Raw genomic sequence first — 19,412 nt, 5'->3', positions numbered from 1 at the left:
TATGTGTCCAACAAGTTAACCTCTAAAGTCTTCCAAACCACTAATGGCTCTTATGTGACCATTTATGGTTAAATCCACTTGCACCCATGGTTAGGGACTTTGACCCCTAACTCAACCCTCATGTAACCCATGTGTCTCCTCAAGCATTTATTGCTTTGACCATGGTTATCCTCACTAACTCTTGCACAAGAGTTTATCCATTGCATAAAAGCATTATTCTTTAAATAATGAATTTATTCATTCAACTCAACCTTAACCTCACCTCCCAAGTTAACCCTCAGGTCATGTCAAGCATTTAATGCTTCTTCCCTCTTCTCTCAACCCATCTCATGTTGACACTTGTCAACATGGGATTGGGTTGAAAGCTCTCACATAGATTGAATATCATTCAAACCCGACCCTTGTTGAGATTACTTAATCTCAACCATCCATTGCTCCATTTTTCCTATAAATAGAGCTCACATTCTTCATTTTCAAATCCTCAAGCATTCTCAAGCATTTAGCATTCTTAGCTTTAATCCTGAAAACTTGTATGCATTTGCATTATAGTCATTTTTAGAGAGCATTTAGTATAAATCAATCATATTCACTCTTTTGATTTAAAATTAACACTACCTAATTAGATAATCTCTCATTTTAGCTTTTGTTCACACTTGCATAGCATTTAGATTAATCATTTTTCAATCTTGAATCTCCATAAGACATCCATAGGGAAAAAAGTTGTTGAGAGCTACACTAATTTGGAACTTGGAGAGGAGAGGAACAAGGGAGGAGGAGCTACAAGCATGGTGGAAGGCATTTGGAGATGTCTTCTTGCATTTATTTTCATAGTTAAATGCTTCATTATGTTTTTAGTGTCTCTCTTGGTATGCCTGCTTAGATTAGTCTTTGGTTGATTAACGCTAACATTTCTCTTTGTTTCTTGTGCTTCTTATGTGTTATACGACCACAGGTTTTTGTCTAACAATCTCCCATTTTGCAGAGCATTGAGATTTAATTAAAATAAATTGTTTTATTTCAATTTGGTTGCAAGTGGGGTATTTAAATAAATTAGATTTATTTAATTGGGGTGAACTATTTAATTAAATGTAAATTTAATTAAAAGTAGAGATAAAGAATTTAATTAAATAAAATGATTTATTCAATTAAATGATATAAAAGGCTTAAGTGAGTTTAAATAAATAAATTGAATAATTTATTTAATTTAAATAGAGGAATGTGGATGGTTTAATTAAATTAGATTTAACTAAATAGAGGAATGAGAATAAAATGAACATTAAATATTCATCTAGGAATATGGTCATTTTTATACATGTATATTTTGCCCCTCTTTGGAGTGACGTGTGTGCACATGTTGATTAAAAAAAAAAATGGTGTGTCGTCAAAATTTGATTATGATCAGTGTGATGCCATGTATTGAGATGTTCATGTCATGTCCGAGATTTGATAAATGATGTTGATAATGCCCCTTCGGGAGATGAATCAAAAAAAATGAAAATTTGATTTGATTTTGATAATTTTTGATAAATTTCATTGCATTTTAAAATTTTGTTTATGTTGAATGCATTAATTTGATTCATCTCTTGATAATGATGTTTGTTAGGGTTAGAAGTGAGACCACGAGCAATTTACATGTTCCACTACGTAACCCTAATTTCTGTTTACCATATAAAAAGGTGAAAAGTTTTTTTATTTGTATCATTTGTGCGTGTTGACTTTGGAGAAAGTGACATTTGGAGAGAAAGACAAAATGTTGGTTCCCTATGCTTCTCATCAATTTGAGCACGTTCGGAGGTATCAGAGGCCCACCACATATGGCCATCGGTAAGTCATCAATTTTTGCCCCTTTTTGCTTTTTATTTTATCATTTTTGGTCATGTTTTCCAATTTTCAACGCGGTTTTTAACGGTTTAGCGCATAGGGTTTGCACCCTAGCGCATACGATAAAAAGGGTAGCACATAGAGTTTTAGAAATTAAGGTAGCATCTGGGTTGGGTTGGGTAGCACGCCAAGGTCATTCAACACAACGAGTTAACAGGCTAGCGCGTAGGGGGGAAAGGGTAGCGCATAGGTAAGACCTAGCACATAGGGTCAATAGGGTTTCGTATGGGTAGAATAGGCTAGCGCGTAGGTAAAACCTAGCACGTAGGGTTAGGTATGCAATGCAGAGGTAGATGAGGATAGTGCATAGACGAGGTTTAGCACATAGGGTGATTTAGGTGGCACAAGGATAGAATAGGGTAGCACATAGGAATAGTTTAGCGCTTAGGGTGTATTTGGTAGCGCATAGCAAATTTTGGATAGCACATAGCTAGCAGCTTAGCACGTAGGTGGAAAATGTTGGAGAAAATAGGATTTTGTGACAGATTTTGAGATGAATGAAGATAGGTGGGGGTAAGTAGGTGTCTGCCAATTTTTTCAGGATGGGTGCGATAGTCAATCTGCGTGCCTGTTGTTGTTGTTTTGATAAATTGTTCGATATGAGTTCGGATATGGTGCTTTGATATGGATTGTTGATATGGATTTGATAGATAACTTGATTTGTTTTTCAATGTTTCAAGTTGATGTTGATATGGATTTGATATGATATGGATTTTGATATGGATTTTTGATATGAACTTGATTTGATTTTTCAATGTTTCAAGTTAATATGAATGTGGAAGTTGAGTTGTTTTTCAAGTTGATATGGATGTGAAACTTGAGTTGTTTTTCAATCTGATATGGATGTGAAACTTGAGTTGTGTTTCAAGTTGATATGGATGTGAAACTTGATTTGTTTTTCAAGTTGATATGTTCTGATGTTGATTTGGATAGGATATGATGTGAAACTTGATTAGATTTTCAATGTTTCAAGTTGATATGATATGAATTTAGATTTGATGAGGGAATTGATATTAGACATGTTTTGTTTGTGATAGGAGCGGCTTGGGGTTGTGCAGTTGCGAGAGCGATTTTTGAGACCATGGTCTTTGATTCCATGACTGACACAGGCAGACAAGGACATCATTGAGAGATGTGGACTATCCTCTTTGTTAGAGATGCCCCGGTATAACATTAACCGGGGTTTGTTGATAGCTTTGGCTGAGAGGTGGCATAGTGACACCAACACCTTTCATTTGGCAATAGGTGAGATTACAGTGACACCTGAGGATTGTTACCAAATTTTGTGGATTCTCATGGTAGGTGCACTATTGCCATATGAGTAGACTGAGGAGGGTGGTACAAAGGCTCTTCGCTGGATCCTACAGGATGATATGATTTGTGGATATGAGATCCCGTGGCAGGAGTTTATTGATTTGGATTACACTCCTCTACCATCAATACTAGTAGGCTTCATAGGTGGCTTCTTATGTCCCGATCGTAGGTCAAAGGGACTAGCAGTGGGATGGAGATTGGTTTTGGAGGACATGGTGACATAGGGTCGCCGATTTGCATGGGGGACTGCTATGTTGGCTCACTTATATAGGGACCTGCATCAGGTGGTGTACTTGGGAAATGGGAGTCTATCAGTTGGGGGGTTACGTTGCTATAGGTGTGGGCGTGGGAGCATATTCCGCAGCGAGGCCACTTGCAGACAGAGACAAGCCTGTTGGGTGCACTTATGCCTATGGATACATAGGGATAGTTGTCCAACGTAAGCTGGGCAAACTAGAGCATTGGAGGCGAATTCTTGATGATATTGACACGTTCGTCTGGAGACAGTATATGGATTGTGAGGTGTGGGCAGAGGATGGGATGGAGATGCCTTATGTCTATATGTCCCAATTTTTGATAGGGCGGATGCCCTTTGTTATTGAGAGATTCCTACACAGCCGAGTTCAGCGACAGTATGGACGACAACAAGGGATACCACAGGGAGCATGCTTATATGCTCGATGGAGGCAAGATGTGTCAGAGTGGGGACCAATCATTGATAGCGTTGCGACAGTTGATGAGTATATGCACCTAGCCAGCCAGATATGGGACTATGCCCACGGGGTAGTGGATGCGAGGATGACGGAAGAGTTTGTGGTTCTTTTTGTGGCTCATGTTGTAGCTAGGATATCTGATCCAGCGGAGATGATTCCCACTTTTGATGAGGACAAGGATGAGCAGCCCGAGAGGCTAGGTCGATGGAGAGAGGAGGGAGAGGATTTTGATGAGGGAGGTGGGGATGGTGGAGGAGGTGGCCGAGGTCAGTGTGGAGATAGAGCAGGGAGAGGAGATTGGGGGAGGAGAGGAGATAGAGGTGGAGTTGGTGGGGATAGAGGGAAATAGGCTAAGAGAGTAGTATGGCAGGCAGTGGGGGATAGAGGCAGAGGAGGTTTGGGGTTTGGAGCTAGGGGTGGTAGGCAAGCAGGGGAGGTGATAGCAGTTGTGGGAGGGACAAATGATTTTAGACAACCGACCCAGAGGAGGAGGTCAGATGTTTTACCCCCACTAGCCTCGAGGACAGGGAGAGGGACAGGGGGTACCACTACACAAGTACCCCTATTGATTCAGATTCCCACACATCGTGAGGATGCTCAGATTAGATCCTTACAGTTGACAGTGCAGCATCTGCAGACACAGTTATTGGCACATCAACGCCAGATTACATAGTTGACTGCTGAGCGTGATATAGTTTTGGAGTGCTTGGGTCGAGCGGAGGTGCGAGTAGATAGTTTGGAGAGAGTGGCGACTGGTGGCTCGATGAGAGACACATTGAGAGAGATTCAGTACACAGCCAAGGAGGCTGAGTATTACCGGTGGCATTATGAGGATCTGGTTCCTAGAGAGTGCAGAGTTCCTAGTTTCACTGCGATGAGATCAAGTCGATCTAGGCAGACCAGTTTGAGATCAGAGAGCAGAGGCGTGACCGAGCTAACTCGTCAGGATCCATGTGCTGGGACATCTATTGCAAGACCGTCACCCTCGAGAGATAGTCATACCTGAGAAACCTTGTCTTCATTGTATTTTGATCATTTTGTTGTATTTGGGACAAACATGACATATCATTTGTACACTTGATTATTTTTAAGATATATATACGACACCTATTTTCTTTGATCCACATGTGATGTTGTTGATGGATGATGTTTTCTATATGATTTTTATGCTTCTATGATTGTGATGCAATGCTTTAGATAAATGCATGTGATTTATGTGATTTTATATTTGATGTATAATGACACTAATACATTTGCCTAAAATTCCGACGGAGGTTTCCGACGGAGAAGGTATATTGTGATCAAACTTGATTTTTTTTTTGGAAAAATGCCCGATTTTGTTGGAATTCCGACAATAATGCAACATTTGGTTTCGATGGAGAAGGAATTGGCAATGACATTTGGGTTTTTTTAGAAAAAGTGCTCGCGTTCGTCGAAAATCCGACGACCGCGTGCATTACTTAAAAAAAAAAGAAAAGACCAAGTCATTTCATAAATCTCGCCTCCCATTCGTCTCGCCTCTGTAGCAAACCTATGGGTTTAATCGTGGCGGGGAATATCATTGGTGTGACAAACACGACCATAGCAGGGAACAGGGGTACGAAGTGCCATGGGCACAAAGTGCCAAGGGCTGGCACATAACCAGTGAGGACGACCGCAAGGGAGCCCAAAATGGGTTGTGTAAACGGTGACTCTCGGGCCTTCGTCAACATCAATAAGAGCTACGAACAGAGGAAGAAGTTCACCTGCAAAAAAAGCTACGGACGGAGGAAGAAGTTCACCCGCAATAAGAGCTTCCTCTATGTTGTATATCCGACGTCACTGCCATGTCAGGCTGGAAGTGGCGATGGAGTATGATTCAGTGGAAGTGGAGGCAAACACTAGCCGACATTGATCAATCAGTCGCTGGTAATGGGAGACATTATTTTAAATGGTATGAAAAATTTCCAACTATGGCTAGATAGATCCTGCTTTGGTTTTTAGGAAGCCATTGGAGTGAAGTTGATTGCATCTTCTGGTGTTAGATAATTTGTATTTTCCTCATTGTAGGGAAGATAGGTTGTGTACTTCATATTTTAATGCTTATCTTGAAGGAGATCGGATGTGTGGTGGACATTTATTTCAAATTATTATTGTCTTGTATCATGTTTATGTTAAAATATGAATTTGCAGGTGCATGTAATGGTGCAAACTTTTAGTAGTAGATGTTGTTGTGGACAAATCTCTTACATATGTTTATTGTTCTATTTCAATCTATATGAGAATTATGTAATTGTTAAAAAATTCCCATAAATAACAAAAAGATCTTTTGAAAAGTTTATTAAATATTTAATGATGTTGGAAGTGTTATTGGGTTTTTGGTTTAGAGGTGAATGAGTCTATTTGGGATCAAGTATTTTGATGAGGCTAAGAGCAAGGCCCTACTATCAAAACAGTTCAAAATAGAGGAAGCTTGGATCATAACTCCAAGTGATTTGGAAAAATGATTAACCCTCAATTATAGGCTCTTGATAGGTTTTTATCCTAAGACTTGTGCTCCAATATCAAGTAGATTAATGAATTTTATGGTTCTTTTCCTTTAGCATTGAGTATTCACCATTCCCATCATTGTGTTCCACGAAATGACATCTCTTTGAGGCATTCTGTCAAACAGCTCACCCGCTTTGCGGATGCTTCCACATTTTGCAAACATATATACCACACTATCGAATCTATATCCATCTTCGCTAGCTTCAACCACAACTATTCGCGTAAGCGTCCCTTCTCGGTCGAGCGAACGAGTGCCTACCTAAAGGCCCTCCCAAGGTATCTTAGTTTGCATTGTCTCGGGGCATATTAGGGGATCACAATGGGGATTACAATAGGGAACATACAGGTAGGGGCCGTCCCCCGATGAACACTAAGGAGGGAGGTGGACATAGTTCCCTGTGGGTTTAATCGTTGCAGGATGTAGGAATGGTTTAATCGCTGCAGGAAAAAGGTAGGGTATAATCAACAAATTCATTGTTATACATATTCAAATATTTAGATTCAAATTTTATTATATATTTATTAGATTAATTGGCAATAGCAGAGATGGTGAGAGGTTTCTGTAATATGATATGATCGATTTAAAAGAATAATTTCTTACAAGACCTAAACTGTTGAACAATCTTACAATCATGTATTATTTAAACACTGCATTTTAAATAATGAACAATATAGTTAGCCTGAAACATATTAACACTACTTTCCATATTTAAAATATATCCTAATTAAGGGGATGGATGACCTAAATCTGCGTGATCAAGTGCCATTATGTAAAATATATCCTAATTATGGATGCTGGTATATATGGTAGTGATAGAAAATCCCTGCTGCAGAACCGTGAGAGCAATGTGTAGTGATCGAGTGCTATTTTTTCTCAATGTTTTGGAGGGGAGCATAAGTGTACCATTAGGAAGGTGGTATAAAATGGAAGCTGAGAGGTATAAGGTTATGAGGTGTGGGTTAGGATAAGATAGGGAGGTAAGTGATGAAGGATGTAATGGTAAGAGAGTAAGTTAGGGGTTTGGAAGGTAGGAAAGTGAATGGTAGGAGATAAAAGGATGTGAAGGATGGAATGGGGTTAGGTAGGTGAAGTAAAAGTAAGTGTGTATGAGGTTAAGGGGTAGGATATGATGTAGGAAAGTGGAGGAGGTTAAGATAGGGGATATGAAAGGTAGATGGAAGGTAATAATGATAGGAAGTGAGGTAAAGGTTATGAGGTGTGGGTTAGAAAATAGGGTGTAGGAAATGGAAGGAAGGGTCATATCACTTTGAGAGTTTTCACCAAGATGAGTAGCCCGAGTATGGATCTCAAATCTTACAAGCCATGAAGATCCACTTGTAGTAGAGGAGCACATACTTGCATCTTGGGAGCTTATTAGGAGTTCGCCTTGAATTTGGGAAATACATATAGAGGAGATAGAATATTGATCAATACACATTACCTAGCCTCATCATGCATAAATACAAGAGGTATAGACTATAGCAAGCACATATCATGAGCCAAAGGATCATATTCAAGAGTTGCTTCATCTCCAATCCTCTACATTTTTAAGATCCACAAATGGGGTTGAGGATAAGTCTCGTTTACTAATTAGCTTGGACTTATGCTTTGGGTTGCATCTATATGTGAGCAACCTAAAGGCATAATTTTCAATGCAATTTTTGAGAGGACTTGCTTTCACCTTGTGGAACTGGGAGGATAAAATGCACCAACTCACATTGGAAACCCTCTCCAGATACCATTTTGGAGTGCTTCAAAGTGTGTTCTATTTCAAAATATTTTTGACAGAGATGCATAGATGAGTTTCACAATTTACATAATAAGGTTTCATAGTGGCTCAACATGAGAGTTAGTTTTTGGAGTTCTTGTAGTTTGTAGATTACATTCAAGACAAGTTACTTGTCAATTATTTCATTAGGGGTGGAAAGCCCAAAATTTTAGTTTTCCTACACATGGCCAATCCAAATGACTTTAGGGTTGCTATGGCAAAGTCTCTTATGGAAAAGGAGGTACATGGGAGGACACAAGAGGCATGAGAGAAGTTTGTAACCTTGATTAAGGGACTAAAGTGTCCATAGGCCTCCCCATCCTTCAAAGGATAATTTAGACTTACTATATGATTTACAAAGAAAAACCCAATAGTATCAATATTAGGGACATAGGTCTACTAGAGCATAGTAGGGGCCATAGGGTAGTCACATTTGACCATCATAGACACAAGGATATTTTAGGTATGAGAGACTATAGGGCTATCAAGCTAGGCCTTCTATGACTCAACAACCTTTTAGGGGAGAATCTAGTGTTTTTAGTAATTAGGATCTTCTAATTATGGTGGGGCCTAGCCAACATAGGGTTATATGAGAGGCACATGTTACGTATATGTTAGTATTAGACAGAGAGTGCCCACAAGGTTTTAGAGTAGGTGGACACCATGCTAGGATGTCAAAGTAGATAGTTGATATGTGGGTCTTTACCCTCCCAACCACTCAACATATACCACCATGGGTTTTTACCCTCCCAAACACACAAAGGTCAAAGGAAGATTCACTGCTGCAACACTCACTTTTTTTGACAGTCTCAAGCACTTAGGACAATCACTCCTTTCGTGGCCATTCTTCTTCACACAACACTCTCTAACATTAATTCTGATGATAGTGTACCTCCTTAAACCTTCCACCAACACCTAACTCAATACCAAACTCTTTCCCAATCTCGCTAATGGACTAATTAACTCAATTCACTATGAAATTGTGATAGTCAATGCAAGGTTTAGGACAGTAGTAATTAGGATCTTCTAATTATTGTGGGGCCTAGCCAACATAGGGTTATATGAGACAGGGGTAAGTTCAATAGTGATTTCTCCTCTACAACCTTTGCCAGTCTGTGCGAAAATGAGAGCTTGACAACATTCTTTCGCTTTTAGCTAGCTAAATTTTTCAAGAATTTTATCTCTAGATTTAATATTTCTTTTCTTGCATGAATCTATTAATTTTGAGATAACAAATCTTGCCTTCATGAATTGATCCTAGTTTATCCCTTTAACCCTGATTAATTTATTTAGAGTGTTTAGTTCCATTTTAATCCTTTCTTTTACAATTAAATATTATTAAAAAATTGTATTATTGTTCCAAATTTTGTGGATATTTAGGAGACACAAATAAAATATAAATGTAATCATTCCATATTTTTGTAGGAGATATTGGAATGAGACTAATAGGAAGAGTAGTAAACATGAGTCACAATGAGTTCTTTAGAATAAATCTAAACATTATAAGGAAGAGTAGCTTGGAAAAATAGAAGCGTAATTTATTTTCCAATATGCAAGATTATTACTTGGGAAAGAATCTTGAAAGAGGATTGAAAAGATTCCTTGAGCTAACATTGTCTCACTTATCCAAAATTATGAGGAAGGATTCATTAATGAAATGGTCATTAAAAAGATGGAGAGAATAATAATTAGGAAGAGATAGATTTCACATGCTACTAGGTGACTAGATTGGAGAGAAACTAGAGGCAAATCATTTAGCTTGGCCATGACACAAAGTCTTAGAATAGATCCCAACCTTGGTGAATGGAATGAAAATCCCAAACAATTAATGAGTGGTGAGACAAGTAGAGGCATCTATAAATTTTGTTTTGAATAAAATAAAGAAAAAATGGGACTAAAACCAAGGGAAATGCACATGGAAAGGATATGATGAAAATCAAAATAAATAGTTTGAAGATAGTATTAGTTACCTAAAGGATATTCCACTTGATTATTTGGTATATCATAACTATTTTGACAAATTTTGAAACCATTAGAGGTACCTTTTGCTTCTGTAGATGAGGCATTCATTCATATTGAAGTTGTGATAGCTTATTTGCCTCTTTATAGACAACAAATTATCCATACAAATTATCATATATACTTGTAACCTCCATCCCAAACCACCTATTTCACTCTTCTTCCTTTGTGTACCTCTTTTATTCTTCCATTACCTCTTTGCTTACCTAAATTCAATCCAAAACATAGTGTATATAGCATCAAAAAAATTCCATATTTGATTAATATTATCCACAACACATCGAAAAGACAAATACCACACTTACTATGTCATCAACCAAAAATAATTTACTTACATATTCAAAGAGTTCAATAATGGAGAAACATCCATGCGGTGCTCTACACGTTCTTGAAGGTTCAAGAAATACTTATCCTCTATTGGTCCAAACTTTAAATCACTTTCCATGCATGAAAATAATTGCAACCATACACAATTTCCCACCCAATAGATTCTCTCAAACTAGTTTACTATCTTAACATAGGGTCAAGGAAAAGCGGGCCAAAATAGGAATCCAAGTGTCTTAAAAGCCTTCAAGACCATAGTGGTGAGGATTGAATTTCTTTCTTTAGTGGTATCTTTCTCTAGATTAATTAGTTGGGGATTCTATTAGGACCTTTTCCTAATTAAAAAAAAAAATATAAAGATTACATCCCTAAATATTGCATTCATAATAGAATAAATTTCTGCAATATTGAGACTAAATTCATAATAGATTTATAGTGATGAATAAAGAAATATTTAAGATTATCAAAAAAATGATGTTTTCTTTCTCCCAACCATCATTGGATATTGGGTGATCTTTGAGGCATTATGTCAAATAGTTCATGTGCCTTATCTAAGCTTACATATTTTGCATGCATGTGTACCTGGGCAGTTGCACTACAACATCTATACTCACTAATCACATTTGGTTGGAAGTTTCTAAATCCATTTCAAACACATCTTGTGCATATCCTACAATCATAGCATTCCATTAGATCGCGTTTCTTTGATGCATCTCACTAAACAGTTCATGCGCTTTCATGTCTATACTTCCACATTTTCCAAACATGTCAAACAGAGCATTTCCAACCGTAAGCATCTGATATCAATTGCCCTTACCTTCTTATTTGATGGAAGCCCATACTCTGTTCCAAAACTCCCATTTTGGCATAGGTAGAGAGTACGTTGGCAAATAAAACTGATCGAAATGGAAATCTATTTGTTGCATTGACTGCATTGAGAGGACGCTTATGTATTTCTTCGACAACATAAAGCAGGAAAGGACATGAGAATATCTCCTCGGGGAGGTATTCTATGACAACTGTGAGGTAGATGAGAGTTTCTTATGCCATTTGCTTTGTTCTATGCAGTCAAACGCGAGAACACTATTTGAATTCAAATGCTAACGATGATTGTCTTTTTAACGGAAACAGATGGGAAGGGACATCAAGGGAAGGAATGGGCCCACAACACACCTAAGCAGTCAAAGCTTAGTGTGTGTTGTTTAAGGCTGCCCCCTTAAGACATCATAATTGATTGGCTCTTCACTCCTAAGACCTTCAAAAGTCTTTAATGGTTTCATTGAGTCCTTTTGTCTTCCAAATGTACCTGCACCAACTTGAATTCTCCTTCAATGCTTGATTGCCTGTTCACTTGGAATTGAATTGATTTTATAACTAAGAGATCACTTGAATTGTAGGTAAACCCCTTCAAATGATAGGGTAGGCTTCCTTTTATACCTAATATATGTCTTGAAAGCATTTTATCGCGATGGCTTTAAATTAAAGTACTTTCTCTTCTATCTAGTATTGGTGGAGCAGAGGTTGCATTGCATTGTCCTAGGATACATATTTCTGCAGATACAACACAAGTTAAATGTATCCCAGGTCGATGCAAAGCAACCTCTGCTCCAGAGATCACCAAAAAATAGAGAAAGAACTTTAATTTAATGCCATCTGGATAAAATTCTTTAATCAAGACAGATAAAATTTGAGTTTGATTGTCATCATTTACTTTGCCAAATTCTTCACATGTAACTCCTGAATCAATTTCCTACTCACAAGAATTTTATTATGTCTCAAATATAGGGAAACAGAAGGCTTCAAATAGAAAACTTGAACATGCAACTAAATCCATTGACTAACCAGAAGAACAAAATTAAGAAACGGTTTGATCATCTGAGAGATGTTGTAGACTTGCAACTCACCAGCTAAGTTTTTGTGGGTAAGAATTTTTTTTGTTTTGGTTATGGTTGTGGTTTTTATAGGGAGACATTTACAAATTTATATCTATTTTCACTATTTAATGGTTTATGGGTTTGTAATGGTAATTTAATGTTCTTTCATATTTTTGTATATATTCTTTATAATAGCCTATTATATTGATTTGTTCTATTATGCTTAATGGTGTGGGTCAGACGACTTTGTCGTCGGTGCATGAAAGCATTGAACGAGTTCTACTTTTAAAAATTACATGAAACATTTTTAATTTATTTGATTCAGTGTTATTTGCAAAAAATGATTATCAATGATGTTTCCTTTCTCCAAGAATTGTCTAGGATCTTTCCATCAGATAATATGTAACATCGAATGACTAAATCTTTTCATTACAAATGCTTATTTTATTTAATTATTATCTAAGCGTGAATTAAAATTTATATCTGTACGGAAGCAGAACATACAAGTTGAAGAGTCATGTGTGCAAGCAAATTTCCTAAAAGAAAGCAAGCAGGCATTATCTTGAATGACATGGAAACAAGCTCATCAGCTGCCTAGAAGAGAGCAATTGGAGAATGGCAGAGGAAAGTGTTTAAAGGTGATAAATAGATAGATAGTATGCAATACAAACAAACAATGTTTGGAGTGTCTGATGTGACGTCTCTAATTTATGTCCGGAGGGACTAACTGGTTTTGGAGTTCCTGCGAAACCTATTGGGCCATGCTTGGAGGAAATCAATGTGTTCATGCAAGGAGCACCTTTTTTCTATTATGAGAATGATACTTTTGCACCGAGGGATATTTGGAAGTCAATACCCAAAAATTTCTATAGTGTGGAACCAAAGTTGGCAGACTCGAAGCAATTTTCAGCTTTCAGAAGACCAAGAGGTTATGTACACAATCTCCCAATAGAAGGGCAATTTCATGCATTACCTCTCCCCCCCATGACTATTCAGGAAGCACTTCCTCAGACAAAGGACTATTGGCCTCCATGGGATCAAAGAAAAAAATTGAAGCATAGACTCTAGACGATGTGGTGGTGTCCTTCGTGAAGAACTCTGCACTATAATTGAAAATTCACGAGGGAAACTGCAAGATAGTGAAGAGAAATACAATCTTGAAAAGTGGGAAGAATGGATATTAGTTTGGGTGGGGCCAAGTCAGGTGGCTCCTCTAGAGGTTGATGAGATAGAAATCATATTAGGATTTGAAAAAGATCACACTCGTGGAACTTCATATGCGAGTGATTGATTGTGGTGTTTGGGTAATGCATTCCAAATAGATACAGTTGCATTCCAAATGGGTAATGTCTTGATTAAAAACTTTTATCCTTATGGCATGCAACTGTATCTATTTGGAATGCATTACCCAAACACTGCAATCGATCACTCGCACATGAAGTTCCACGAGTGTGATCTTTTTCAAATCCTAATATGATTTCTATCTAGTCAACCTCTAGAGGAGCCACCTGACTTGGCCCCACCCAAACCAAGATCCATTCTTCCCACTTTTCAAGATTGTATTTCTCTTCACTATCTTGCAGTTTCCCTCGTGAATTTTCAATTATAGTGTAGAGTTCTTCACGAAGGACACCACCATATCATCTAGAGTCTATGCTTTAATTTTTTTCTTTGATCCCATGGAGGCCAATAGTCCTTTGTTTGAGGAAGTGCTTCCTGAATAGTCATGGGGGGGAGAGGTAATTCTTGAAATTGCTCTTCTATTGGGAGATTGTGTACATAACCTCTTGGTCTTCTGAAAGCTGACAATTATACTTCGAGTCCGCCAACTCTTGTTCCACACTATAGAAATTTTTGGATATTGACTTCCAAATATCCTTCAGTGCAAAACCATCATTCTCATAATAGAAAAAAGGTGCTCCTTGCATGAACACATTGATTTCCTCCAAAGCGTGGCCCAATAGGTTTCGTAGGAACTCCAAAACCAGTTAGTTTCTCCAGATATAAATTAGAGACGTCACATCAGACACTCCAGACATTGTTTGTTTGTATTGCATACTCTCTATCTATTTATCACCCTTTAACACTTTCCTCTTCTTTTCTCCAATTTCTCTCTTCTAGGCAGCTGATGAGCTTGTTTCTATGTCATTCAAGATAATGCCTACTTGCTTTCTTTTAGGAAATTTTCTTGCACATGACTCTAAAGCTTGTATGTTCTGCTTCCGTACAGATATAAATTTTAATTCACGCTCAGATAATAATTAAATTAAATAAGCATTTGTAAAGAAAAAATTTAGTCATTCGATGTTACATATTATCTGACGGAAAGATCCTAGACAATTCTTGGAGAAAGGAAACATCATTGATAATCATTTTTTGCAAATAACACTAAATCAAATAAATTAAGATGTTTAATGCAATTTTTAAAAATAGAACTCGTTCAATGCTTTCATTCATCGATAGCAAAGCCGTTTGACCCACATCATCTCTCACTGTCGGAATTCCGAAGACAAAAAATGGAACGTCCGACAAGGATGCTATGCATCCAATGACACTCCTCTGTCGGAATTTTATCCTTTGGAGTCGGAATTCCGATGATAGGCCGAGATCGTGACGGTATTCTTTTGGGGTATGAGCATCCATGGTGGCCGTCGGAAAGGTTGGAGGTGATGTCGGAATTGCGACAACCACAAGGATAGTCGGAACTTCCGACACAAAGTTTTCAACGGCTTTTTTTGTCGGTAGTGCGATGAAATTGTGTCAGAATTCTGACGATTTGCCGTCGAAATTTTGACCCGAATGTACTAGTGTGATGCGATGATGCTTTATATGATATGTGATTCTATGATGATGATGCAATGCTTTAGATACATGCATGTGATTTATGTGATTTGATATTTGATGGATAATGATGTGATGATGCTTTATAGATGATATGTGAGATGTATCTTGAAAATGAGATGTATGATATTGATAATTATGTGAGATGCAACTAATTGTAAAATGATATGCAACTAATTGTAAAATAATATGCAACTAATTGATCATCCTCATTCTTCATTTGTCATTCTTGTATAGTCACATGTTTTTGCTTTCTTTGTGGTTATCATCATTGAGCATTGATTTGTTGGGATATGTTGAAAATTTATACAAGCATAATGGTATAATTGAACCATAATGACCTGAGAAAAATTTACATGATTTTTGATTTTGCAAGATGGCACAAGCGTCGGGTTATAATTGAACCAAGACGACCTGAGTGCGGATTGTGTATAAACAAACAAGATTAAACCATTTGTATGTGCAAAGTGGAACCATGTCTTCAGTGATAAGCTTTGAATCACGTCTTGCGACAAGTATTTGCACAGTACAAGTGATCGCCTCACAGACATAAAACTAAAAAGATATTGGAGTCTCAATGACTTTCTCTAGCTTGATGCATTGTTGAGAAAATGTAGAGCCAATAATTCAAAAAAAATCAAGTGCAAAAATAGTCAAAGCTTCATGCAAGATGCAAACATTTTATACTTCAGAAAATCATCCATCATGCGTTGTGAATTTGTTTAAGTGATCAATGTTGTGTTCTCTTGATTATTGATTTGTTGTTGGTCATGATGCTCTTAGTCGGTTGTAATTTTTTGACTTAGGATGAAATATTGATCAATGTTGCCCCTAGGAAATTTATCTCCTGATGTGGATATGTAAAGTGATTACCAAGCCATGGTGGGATATGATAAAGTGATATTCAGATAAACCAGGATAGTGACTACGCTAAGTATGTCCTGGATAATGCTATTTTGATAAAGTGTTGGGCGATGGCCGATAGTGCGTGATTGTGGATACACAAGTTTGAGAGTAAAGATAGATAGAGGAGTTGTCCTCTCACGATAGCACCTGTTGCTAGGTTTTCACTAGTTGTTTTTATTGTACCTTTTTTATTTCTTTTTCTTGATTTGTTTGATTTTTTTTTTTAAGTTTTTTTTTTTACTTTTCCGTGCATTAGACTGCTCAAGTATAGTATTTCTTCAAATGGATGTTGTTGGTTGGTTCATCGAGTACATATCCTTTTGATGTTGTTAGCTGATAGGCGCCTGATCCATAGGCTAATATAATGACATAGGGGCCTAACCAGTTAGGTTCAAATTTCCCCTTCTTTTATCGATCTTACTGATTTCTAGGATTTTCTTTGAGTACTAGGTCACTGATTTTAAAAATTCTAGGGATGACCTTGTAATTGTAGCTTTGACACATGCGTTGCTGATATGGTTTGAGGTGAGTATAGGCATGTTGTCGCTTTTCATCTAGAAGTTCTAGCTCTTGTAGTCGGTTTACTCGATACTCTTCATCCGGAATGAGACCTTTCAAAGATACTCTGAGTGATGGAATTTCTACCTTAAGGGGTAAAATTACTTATGATCCATACACCAATGAATATGGCGTAGCTCCTGTAGGTGTGTGGATGCTAGTTCTGTATGCCCAAAGTGCTGGATTGAGTTGCACGTGCCAATCTTTTCTTGCATCATTCACTGTTTTCTTGAGGATTTTCAATATTGTTTTGTTGGATGCCTCAGCTTGACCATTCCCCTGTGGGTAGTAAGGTGTAGAGAAACGATGTTGGATTTTGAATTGTTCACATAGTTCTCGCACATCCTAGTTTTTGAAAGGTCATCCATTATCTATGATGATGGAACTTGGAATGCCATAGCTGTAGATCAGATAATTAAGAATGAAGGAGACAATTTGCTTTCCAGTTATTGTGGTCATGGGGACCGCTTCAATCCACTTGGTAAAGTATTATGTTGCAGTGATAATGAACTTGTGTCCATTTGAAGATGAAGGATGTATTTTGCCGACTAAGTCCAGTCCCCACTGGCAAAAAGGCCAGGATGTTGTGAATGGCTGCAGTTCCTATGCTGGTGCATGTATAAGATTGCCATGGATTTGACATTTAGGACATTTCTTTGCAAAATGATAAGAATCATTTTCCATTGTCGACCAGTAATATCCAATTCTTAAAAGTTTTTTAGCAAGAGTACGACCACCTAAATGTGTGCCAAAGATACCTTCGTGAAGCTCTTGTAAAGCAGAGTCAAATTCATTATGATCAAGGCAACGAAGAAGAGGACCATCTAGACCTTGACGGTAAAGAGTATCAGCAGTGAGGGTATAACGAGCGGCTTGCCGGATAAAGTTGCATTTTTTATTTCGAGATAGGTCAATGGGTAGGGTATTGGTTTTGAGATAGTCGTATATTGTTCCGTATAACGGAGAGTCAGAACCGGTTAAGGCATAGATAACATGGGATGCAAAATGGTCACAGTTGCTCTACCAGAAACTTGTAATGACTCTGTTGTTCCTCGAATTTGTAGTAGTGAAGCGATAGTAGCCATTGCATCAGCTGCTCTATTTTCCAATCTTGGTATTTGCTCGAAGGTGATGTGTACAAAAAAATGTTTGAAATCATCCACTATTCGTTTATATGGTAGCAACTTGTCATCTTGAGTAAATACAAAAACTTCAATGGCTACATCACCTAAGTAATTGGATTCTGATTCTGAGAGACGACCATGTTTTGTGGAGATTGGGAAGGTACCCAATTGTGAAGGATTCTGAGTAGTGATGTGGCTTTCTTTCTGGCTCGAGGGTACCTGAAGTGAGAAGACTATATAGACAAGGCATTACTAATGGCATTCTCAGCAACATATTTACAATTTCAGCTCTTGTATGGCAACACAACGCTAGTAAGATAGCTACTGAATTCTCCTTGGATTTGGGAGAGGAAGAAGCCAATCTAAGAAGACTGATAAATAGAGGTTTCATTAATTGCAATTAAACCCTCAAATTGTCTGGAAAGCAGGGCAAGAACAGAGATAGCGTCATCTACAGGACCTGGTCTTTCATCTGTTAGAAGATTAACTAGCAAAGGGATTGCCCCAGCTGCTACTACTTGTAAATCATTTCCATGAAAAGCTGATAGATGAAACAGGGCATTCGTTGCATCGTGTTTGCCTCTTGCAGTTCCATCTCGAAGAAGATCTATCAAGGCTGGAATGGCTTCTGGGCTCTCTCCTATTAATTTATTATATTTATCTACAGATGAAATACTAAAGAGTGTTGTAGCTACATTTTCCCGGGCTTCCATGCTGCATCCACTTCTTACAACCCTAATGATTTGCAGCAATGCACCAGACTCCATTGTTCTAGTTTTATTGCTCTCATATATGGATAGATTTAGAAGTGCAGTTACATCATTCTCTTCAGCTTTGGGATCCTTTGAAGAAAGCAGGGGCACAAGTAATGATATGGCTCCTTCTTCTGCAATGCAAGCCCTATTGTCCATGCCAAATTTAGCAAGTAGTCTGAGTTCATAAGAAACCCACTTTTTTACTCCAAATGATCTTGTGCAAAGCCTTTCCACAAGAAATTTTACCGTCAATTTTGTTGCTTGTATCGCTGCCTTTGTCCTTGGAATGCCCTCTGAGAAATAACTTTTCTTGATTCTTTCTGACTTTTCTAAGGATATTTTATGCTCGGCACAGTACTCAACAATTAGGCTTTGAAGAACATAATTTGGAGTCATATTTGTATGCACAAGCTTCTACCCACTCTCTGGACATGTAGAGTGTCCTTCCTTGATCCATCTGGTAATGGATGCTAGATCATATGTTTTCCCTGTGTATACAATAATGATCTCTTGCATTAAATCCAGTGAGATTGGACATCGAAAATCCTCTGGTACAGGATAAGCATCGACAGAAAATCCACTAGATTGAGTTCTACTTGATAGTTGGAACTGTGGATCAAAATCCATCCAAAACAGGACACATTTACAGTAGTGCATGAAGGCAATCAAGGTATTAATTAAAGACAAATTTTTCTCTGATCTTAATTCTTTCTGATTTCTCATCTCTTCCTCCAATAACTTTGTTTCTCTTTGACAATCCATTGCATTTTTTATATTTAGGCCATCCAAAATCCTTCTGAGTCAA

General features: G+C 37.7%; 1 protein-coding gene across 1 annotated transcript; it reads right to left on the bottom strand.

Moving 5' to 3' along the window:
• Positions 1–18,214: 18,214 nt before the first annotated feature.
• On the bottom strand, positions 18,215–19,003 carry LOC131876223 (U-box domain-containing protein 1-like). Its single transcript, XM_059221101.1, has one exon. It carries the CDS (start codon positions 19,001–19,003, stop codon positions 18,215–18,217), a length of 789 nt encoding a protein of 262 aa, XP_059077084.1.
• Positions 19,004–19,412: the final 409 nt, after the last annotated feature.

Source organism: Cryptomeria japonica, chromosome 5 (assembly GCF_030272615.1).
Source record: "Cryptomeria japonica chromosome 5, Sugi_1.0, whole genome shotgun sequence".
NCBI lineage: Eukaryota > Viridiplantae > Streptophyta > Pinopsida > Cupressales > Cupressaceae > Cryptomeria > Cryptomeria japonica.
The sequence above is the reverse complement of the archived record's forward strand: the minus strand, read 5'-3'. Positions and strand labels throughout refer to the sequence as shown.